The sequence below is a fragment of the Palaemon carinicauda genome, chromosome 5 (genome assembly GCF_036898095.1).
Source record: "Palaemon carinicauda isolate YSFRI2023 chromosome 5, ASM3689809v2, whole genome shotgun sequence".
NCBI classification, from domain to species: Eukaryota; Metazoa; Arthropoda; class Malacostraca; order Decapoda; family Palaemonidae; genus Palaemon; species Palaemon carinicauda.
The window spans coordinates 119,167,732-119,176,758 of record NC_090729.1 but is presented as its reverse complement, the minus strand read 5'-3'; the positions used below and the strand labels follow the sequence as shown (position 1 = coordinate 119,176,758).

The 9,027-nt window shown below is 43.8% G+C and overlaps 1 protein-coding gene across 2 annotated transcripts in view; it reads right to left on the bottom strand.

The window, feature by feature from the left end:
• The window catches only part of LOC137641436 (Na(+)/H(+) exchange regulatory cofactor NHE-RF1-like), a 155,942-nt gene extending 155,765 nt beyond the window's left edge, over window positions 1-177 (bottom strand). For both annotated transcript variants that reach the window (XM_068373974.1, XM_068373975.1), the window contains exon 1: window positions 1-177. This exon is cut by the window's left edge and continues 188 nt beyond it. In XM_068373974.1, coding sequence (XP_068230075.1) covers window positions 1-37 — 37 coding nt within the window. In that variant the 5' untranslated portion in view covers window positions 38-177.
• Between the last annotated feature and the right edge of the window lie 8,850 nt (window positions 178-9,027).

Genomic DNA, 9,027 nt, shown 5'->3' with positions numbered 1-9,027 from the left:
GGCGAGGGGAAGGGGCGTTGTCGGGTATTTCAGACATGTTGGCACTGATTAATCTATTAGAATATAACCGTCACTGACTGTACTTTAATTCGGATGAACGCAATTTCAAAATCCACGTAATAACGGTCCGCTAAAATGGGTAACGTCCTACCGCCAATCGCAAGTGTCGTAGACTGACCTGAAGTACAACGACCAGGGTTGCCATTTTTCCGATTTTGAAAACGCGCTAGAGAAGTTTCCAAAATGCGCCAGAAACGCGCTAGATAATTTCTTCGCTATTATTATTATTATTATTATTATTATTATTATTATTATTATTATTATTATTATTATTTAGCCACACCACTAGTTGCAAAAGCAGGATGCTATAAGCCCAAGAGCTCCAACAAAAAAATAGCTCAGCGAGGAAAAGAAATAATTAGATAAACTAGAAGAGAAGTAATGATCAATTAAATTAAAATATTTTATGAACGGTAATAACATTAAAACAGATCTTTCATATTAAAGCTATAAAAAGAGACTTGTCAGGGTGCTATTATAGTATGCTATCTACCTCCGATTTTGCTATCTACCACCCCTTTCTGACTATAGTATGATACCTACCATCAGTCCCTTAGGATACGGTCTACTTGCTAATCTTCCTCACTACCGACTTGATAATGTAACCTAACATAACTTAACCTAACCTAACCTAACCTACAAACTGCTTATAATTATGCACCCATGTTGTCCTGCCAATAAATATCATTAAACTACCATTAAAGTCCAATGAGGATAATATACTTGTTGTAAGTAATCTGTTTGATAATCCTCATCAAACAGAAGGATTAACATTGACGGTAGATAACATACTTTGAGGTAGATACCATACTATAGTAGAAATTCGACGGTAGATAGCATACTATAATAGCACCCTTGTCAGCCTGTTCAGCATAAGTTTGAACTTTTGAAGTTCTACGCTACGATATTTTGTAAATTATAGACTCAAATTCCTGTTTTTAACTAAGATTTAGATAAAAAAAATCTAAACATAATATTAATAAAACAAACATTCGAGTTTTTATTTAATCATATTTCTACGTTGAGTAGATGGTTTTAATAGCGCGACTCTTCAAAAACGCGCTGAAATGGCAACACTAAGTTAGGCGACGGCTTTGAGATAAGTAACTTTGATGCCGAAATGACAATGAAAAATACCTAAACTGCATATTATTACTTTCATATAGACTCATATTCAGACTAAATTACGTTTAAGATAGATATGTTTCTCTCCAGTACGATTAACGACACACAAGAGTAAGAAAATCATAGTTTAAACAATGTACAAACAATGTTTTTAAACTTGCGTCTGGCAGCGAGCCTAGAGCCGCCAGGTAAGAAGGGTCATGCACTTTTGTAGTAGGTTCGTCTCACTTCATTATTCAAAATAACTGACTTGTACTTCTTAAGATATGTTGATTAGCAATATGAAATGAAGCTAATATAATTCAACATTACTGTGCATTAATATTAATAGTTAACAGCTGTTATATATTGTATATTGTATTCAAAAATTTTATTTGTTTGACGCTTATCACAAAGCCATTTCATCAGAGCGCGTAGGAGTGAACGATTATATATTTTTATAGTCAAAAATTCACGGAGTATATTGGGCATCACAAAAACAATATTTCATCTATTGGAAAACGGGCTCTTGGGCATACAATAACCTGGTTATTTTCAAAAAATTCCCGGAAAAAAAACTAAATTTTATCCGTTAAAAACCAGTAGACTATAGATAAATAAAACATGAAATGTGACAATTGTGTGTGTGTGTGTGTGTGTGTGTGTGTGTGTGTAGTATTGTCACAGTCTTACTCATGACCATAAATAAATATAGAAAATACATACGCAGGTGGGTAGTAGGTTGCCCAAGGCACCAGCCACCCGATGAGATACTACCGCTAGAGAGTTATGGGGTCTTTTGACTGGCCAGACAGTACTACATTGGATCATTCTCTCTGGTTACGGTTCATTTTCCTTTTGCCTACACAACACTGAATAGTCTGGCCTATTCTTTACATATTCTCCGCAGTCCTTATACACCTGACAACACAGATTACCAAATAATTCTTCTTCACTCAAGGGGTTACTGCACTGTAATTGTTCAGTGGCCACTTTCCTCTTGGTAAGGGTAGAAGAGACTCTTTAGCTATGGTAAGCAGCTCTTCTAGAAGAAGGACACTCCAAAATCAAACCATAGTTCTGTAGTCTTGGGTAGTGCCATAACCTCGGTACCATGGTCTTTCACTGCCTTGGTTTAGAGTTCTCTTGCTTGAGTGTACACTCGAGCACACTCATCTGTCTTATTTCTCTTCCTCTTGTTTTGTTAAAGTTTTTATAGTTTATACAGGAGATATTTATTTTGATGTTGTTACTCTTCCTGAAATATTTTATTTTCCTTTTTTCCTTTCCTCACTGAGCAATTTTCCCTGTTGGAGCCCCTGGGCTTATAGTATCCTGCTTTTCCAACTAAGGTTGTAGCCTAGCAAATAATAATAATAATAATAATACGCACACATACACAAACCCAAATTGCCCGGAGCTTAGAAAAGCAGAATGAATCAGCAGTTATAATAATAATAATAATAATAATAATAATAATAATAATAATAATAATAATAATAATAATAATACGTTACTAAGATAAACTGTTAAGAAACATTATTATCATAAGAGTTTAGTAACGATGTTAATAACAATAAGGATAATGATAATGATAAATATAACAGTAAAAACAATAACAATAACAATATTAACTTAGGTGATATGGTGAAACAAAATGAAGGAGTATCAAAAACATAAACATACACACAACACACACACACACACACACATATATATATATATATACATATATATATATATATATATATATATATATATATATATATATATATATATATATATATATATATAACGGATTTTGAGCGAAGCGAAAAATCTATTTTTGGGTGAGATAGCCATGGCGTCCTGATGGAAGGTTCCTTTTTGGTAGCTTCCTTGGGTATAAGACTACTAAGATATTCCCAGAGAATTTAACCACAGGTTATCACAGAATTCTAACTTCTGGAGCGAGTATCTCAAAGGTTTCCCTTTAAGACATCGTAATACAACAGGGGACGCGCATGTCTGATCGCGCCACATAGCTATCTTCACCCCGAACAGAGTTAATGCTTCGGTGTGTAAGGACTGAGAATAGCTGGGAGCCGTTCCACAGCTAATCTCACTCGTGGCTACTACTGATACTCGAGACGTAAACAAACGGACGCCATTGCTCTAATGACGTCACGCCCGTCTTCATCCTGAAGCCAGTTGCTGCCCATCACCATGATACAGTAGCACAGGGTGGGAACAAAACTGGACGAAGTAGTAGGGAGGGTCCATCAGGACGCCATGGCTATCTCACCCAAAAATAGATTTTTCGCTTCGCTCAAAATCCGTTTTTTGGGCTCAAGCCATGGCATCCTGATGGAAGAGTACCAGAGAATCAATGTATCGTGGTAGATTTTCCCCCCAGTATTAAGTGCCTAGGCATTGACAAAACAGCAAAGTAATCTTAGGTAAAGAACCATAGGAACGAAGTATCCTGCCCCCCTTGGCAGGAAGTTCCCATGGGCTATGCCGACGTCAAAGTGGTATTGAAGGGCTATTCATCCTGAGAGAAGAACTTGAAGAACTTAGAGATGAAGCGGAATGTTTGGTATTTGTATAGGAACATTCTGAAATTAGACCAGTGGTGGTTGGGCACTGTGTATAGAGTTCATCTCTTGGTTATCAGAAGTAAGTATTCGTGTAGGAACCTTACTTAGTCAGGGTGAATATAATTTAGGATTAAACATCTTAAATTCTTCATAACCATAAGAAAGGAGGAATAAATAAAACTATGACAGGTATGTATTTCATAGTAAGTAGGAGCTGAAAGAGACGCATAAGTAATAAAATAGAAATTTTATTTCACAATGCAGAAATTAAATAATTTACAGCAAAAGTAAAGTTCATTTACAGTAATAATAATGTACATAGAAATAAAGGCTTGCTCTTGAATCTGAAAAGGAATTTCAGGATATTAGTAGGTACTCGTTCTCGAGGAACGCAAGTCTTTAAATAACACATCATGCTCAAGGCATGCGGCACTTGTGTGACACTATGACATTTCACCTGGGATAAGAACAGTTATAAAAGCACTAAGTGTTTTTAGACATCACTATGAATCGCTCGAGGGTCAACATAGGCACCCGAAGAGTTAGAGTCCCAAGTAACTCACTGTTCTACGCAGAGTTAGGTGCAGGTTTCATAACACTACCTGCGGCTACCACAAAATGTTTGACTTCGTGCACTTGTTTCGCATAATGTTTAAAGAAAACTCGCGAGGACTTCCAGCCCGTGAAGTTTTTAAGGCTTTCAAAGTCCATGCTCTGAAAGAAATTCAGAGAAGATGCCACTTTTCTAGGATCATGACCAGCGGGTGTACTGTTCGGATCTGCTCTGCGAATGAAGTAGGTGATTTTCGCTCTTAATTGTTTCAGTGACAGGTCACTGCCCGATGTTTCTCCTTTGAAGAGTTGGCCTCCACCAAAGTTCGAAGTTCTGCGAAGATAGACCTTGAGATTCTCTACTGGACATAGAGAGACATCCTCCTTCAGGGGGCATATTCTCCAAGGGCCCCATCTTTTGGTGGGTAATTCATTTTTAGCGAGAAACGTCGGATCAGGGGAGAGGGTCACTTCTCCTGAATCGGTAAACAGGATGTGTCCTTCTTCTCTTGATAATGCCACTATTTCGCTGACTCGAGCTCCCGAAGCGAGAGCAAATAAAAATATAACTTTCTGAGTCAGATCCTTGAGGGGGCATGAATCATTGTCCAAGTTGGAGGCGAAATGGAGTACCTTGTCTAGTGACCAGGAGATCGGTTTCGGAGGGGGTGCTGGACGTAGGCGAGCACATGCTTTTGGTAGTTTGTTGAAGATGTCGTTGGACAGATCAATTTGGAAAGCATATAGAATTGGTCTAGCCAAGGCCGATTTGCAGGTGGAAATCGTATTGGCTGCTAATCCTTGTCCATGAAGGTGAATGAAGAAGGACATACAGAAATCAATTGTGATTTCTTTAGGATTTTTTGCCTTGACAAAGGAGACCCATTTCCTCCAGGATGATTCATATTGCCGTCTCGTGGATTCGGTCTTGTATTCCTCTAGGAAGTCTAGACTTTTCTTCGAGATCCCAAACCTCTTCTTTGCGGCAAGGGAGAGAAAATCATGAGATGAAGGTCCTTGATTTTCGATGATGAAGCGAAGACAGTCGACTTCTGTACTTGTTGAGAGAGAACTGGGCCCGGGAGAGGGATCAGCTTGGGCTGCAGCTCCAGGACCAGGGGGTACCAGTTGCTCCGGGGCCACTTGGGAGCCACTAGGGCCGCTGTCCCTTTGAAGGTTCTCAGTTTGGAGAGGACTTTCAACAGAAGGTTGGTGGGAGGGAACAGGTAGATCTTGGACCACCTGTTCCAGTCCAGTGACATGGCGTCCACTGCTTCTGCTTTGGGGTCCTCGTACGGGGCTACGTACAGAGGAAGTTGATTGTTGTCGCTCGTTGCAAAGAGATCTATCTGAAGTTCTGGGACTTGGTGAGAGATGAAGGAGAACGATCTTGCGTCTAGAGACCATTCCGACTCTATCGGGTTTGTCCGAGATAGAGCATCCGCTGTCACATTGCGGAATCCTTGTAGGTGAACTGCAGACAGGTGCCACTTCTTCTTCTCCGCCAGACGGAAGATTGGGAGAAGCACCTGATTTATCTGGGGCGATCTTGAGCCTTGGCGATTGAGACAACGAACTACCACCGAGTTGTCTAGGGTTAGACGGATGTGGATCGAGGGCGGCGGGGATAACTTCTTCAGAGTTAGAAGGACCGCCATGGCCTCCAAGATGTTTATGTGGAACGTCTTGAATAGTGGAGACCAGGTACCTTGAACCTGTTTCTGGTGGGAGTGACCTCCCCAACCTTCCAGTGAGGCATCCGTGTGGATGTTGAGTGATGGAGGAGGGTGTTGGAGAGGAATGGACCTTTTCAGGGCCTTTTCTTCCGACCACGGCTTTAGGAGGCGTCGTAGTCTGTTTGGAAGCCGTCTCTTGAGGTCTCTTCGAGCGATGGATGCCGAGCGTCTCCAGACTCCCGCGGCATCCTTTAGCTGTGCACGAAGCACTGGGTTTGTCACTGAGGCGAATTGTAGAGAGCCTAGAACTCGTTCCTGCTGTCGTCTTGAAATGCGTTTGGATTTCAGTAGTCGCTTGACAGACCCTGCTATTTCCTTCCTTTTCTTCTGGGGGATGGAAAGGCGGTGTGACTGAAGATTCCAGTGGATTCCCAACCACTGAAACTTCTGAGCTGGAGAGAGGCGAGATTTTTTCTCGTTGATCTTGAATCCCAGGTGTTCTAGGTACTGGGTAACTTCGTTGCAAGACTTTGCACACTCTTCGGGCGATGGAGCCCAGACTAGCCAGTCGTCGAGGTAGGCCATCACCTGGACGTTTCTTAGGCGGAGCTGTTGTACTATGGCATCCGCCAGTTTTGTGAAGATCCGAGGGGCCACATTGAGGCCGAAGGGCATGGCCCGGAAGGCGTAGCTTTTCCTTTGGAGTCGAAATCCTAGGTAGGAGGAAGCGTGATGGTTCATTGGAATGTGCCAGTAGGCATCCGCCAGGTCTATAGAGACCGTGTAGGAACCTTGAGGCAGAAGGGTCCTTATTTGTTGAAGCGTCAGCATCTTGAATTTGTTGTTCTCTATGAACTTGTTGAGGGGGGATAAGTCCAGAATGACTCTGAGTTTGTCTGAGTCCTTCTTGGGAACACAAAACATTCTCCCTTGGAACCTGGTGGACTTTACCTTCCTTATCACCTTCTTGTTTAAGAGGTCTAGAACATATTCTTCCAGAAGGGGGGTTGATTGCTGGAAGAACTGCTGGAAGATTGGGGGTGGTTGCGTCCAACTCCAGCCTAGACCTTTCTTGATGATGCTGTGTGCCCAGGGATCGAAGGTCCAACGATCCTGGAATTGGCGGAGTCTTCCTCCCACCGGAAGCACTTCATTGCTTCTGGTGTCCCGAGGACTTGTTGCCTCGGCCGCTAGCTCCCTTTCCTCCTCTACCTCTGGAGGGACGGCGAGATGCGTCTTTGCTTGCACCCCTGAATGAGCCTCTACCTTTGGCATGAAAGGTAGTTGATGGTTGCTCAAAGGCAGGGGTGAAGACCGGTGACTGTGACAACACCGGTTGGGGGACCAATTGAAAGGTCTGTTGTGGTTGGGCAACCACTTGGGAGGTAGCGGGTCCCGGAAACTGACGTCTTTGCTGACGTTGCTGGGGTTTTGACTTTTGAGGTTTCCTCTTAGGCTGAGGTCCGTCGTCCTGAGAGGGTTTCCTTTTCTTGGACATGCCCCACTTGTGGAGAAGGTTCCTATTCTCCGTGGCGGCTCTGTCAGTTATTTCCTTCACAAGGTCAGAAGGAAACAGGTGCTTTCCCCAGATGTTGGAGGAAATCAGCCTCCGGGGTTCGTGTTTCACGGTGGCACCGGCAAACACGAATTCACGACAGGCTCTTCGAGCCTTTATGAAGTGGTACAAGTCCTTCATTACCGTCAGTAAGTGGGATTTGGAGAGTACCATGTATTGATCTGGTACTCTAGTGTCACAGGCCATAACTTCCAGTTGGACTTGATGAGAAAGAGATGCCGCAAGCCTCTCCTTCGTGTCTTGTTCCCGGCGAAGGAGGTGATCGTTGAGCTTAGGGAGGTCTTCATTAAACTGACGTCCGGCGACGTCAGGATCGAGCCTTCCCACGACGAAAGTATGCTGAACATCTTTCCAGTGTCGAGCGTCAGGGGGGGTCACGATGGAGAAGGGTCTGCACTCCTCCAGTGCAGGGCAGGGTTTCCCTTCTTCCGCCGCTTTAAGGCATGCAGCTAAGGCCTTTTCCAAGAATGGAAGAACCGCAGTATCAGGTGCAACGTAAGTAGGGTGCTTCTTGCTCAATGCCGGAAGCTTAGAGCAGGTAAAGCCTCTACTCTTAAATGCGGAGGCTAGCATAGCCTGGGCCTTTGCGAGATCGAACACTATCTCTTCCTTAGGTTCGGTCTCTTCCTTCGAGGCAGGTTCGGAACGAAGCCGGACGTAACAGTCCGGGTAGGCCTCAAAGCTTGGGAAGAACTCCACATCTTCCAAAGGGACCGTGCCGATCTTATCACTGACAAAGATCCTGCCGGTCGCAATAACCATATGCTCTGCATACCTCCACGGGTTGGCATGAGAGCAAGCGGGGAGATCCTTGACCGAAATCTTCTTCGGCTCTCTGGATCCTATCATCGACCTGATGGACTCCTGGTTCTCCTTCAGCCTGTCGTCCATGACGGCTCTAATCAGCCGGATCAGTTCTTGAGTAGAAGAAGAAGGATCCGGAGTCGAGGAGGTAGACGGAATAGACATTTCCGTCGGTGTAGGAGTAGGAGGGGGGATGGACGAGGGAGCAGCTTCTAGCTCCGACTCGGTGTACTCCACCTTGTCTTCGTCCTCTTCGGCTCCTTGAGCCATAAGCGTCTTCTCCGTGTCTTCCGAGACGTCTGAAATCTGTTCGTCATCCTCGGAATCCAAACGACACTCGTGCATGGACTGAGCCATGACCACATCAGGTTCCACCGTAATTTGGACAGTGGGGATCACATCTTTGGGTACCACTGAGTCAGAGGAGGCCTTAGGGAACAATAGTGACCTCAGTTCTTCGGTGGCCAGGTACGGTCCGGTAGCATTTTTCTGGAAGCCACGCACCCACTTGCGCAGCTTTTCACGAGAAATGTCTCTAACCTCCGCTGAAGGAGGGTTATGGAAGGCCTCAACTAGGTAGGCCTGGCAGACCGTACAATCCAGTGGATTCCAAAACTTCAAATCCCCTTTCTTGTCTGCACAAGGGGCGTGAGTCCTGCAAGCCGTATGCCCGTAA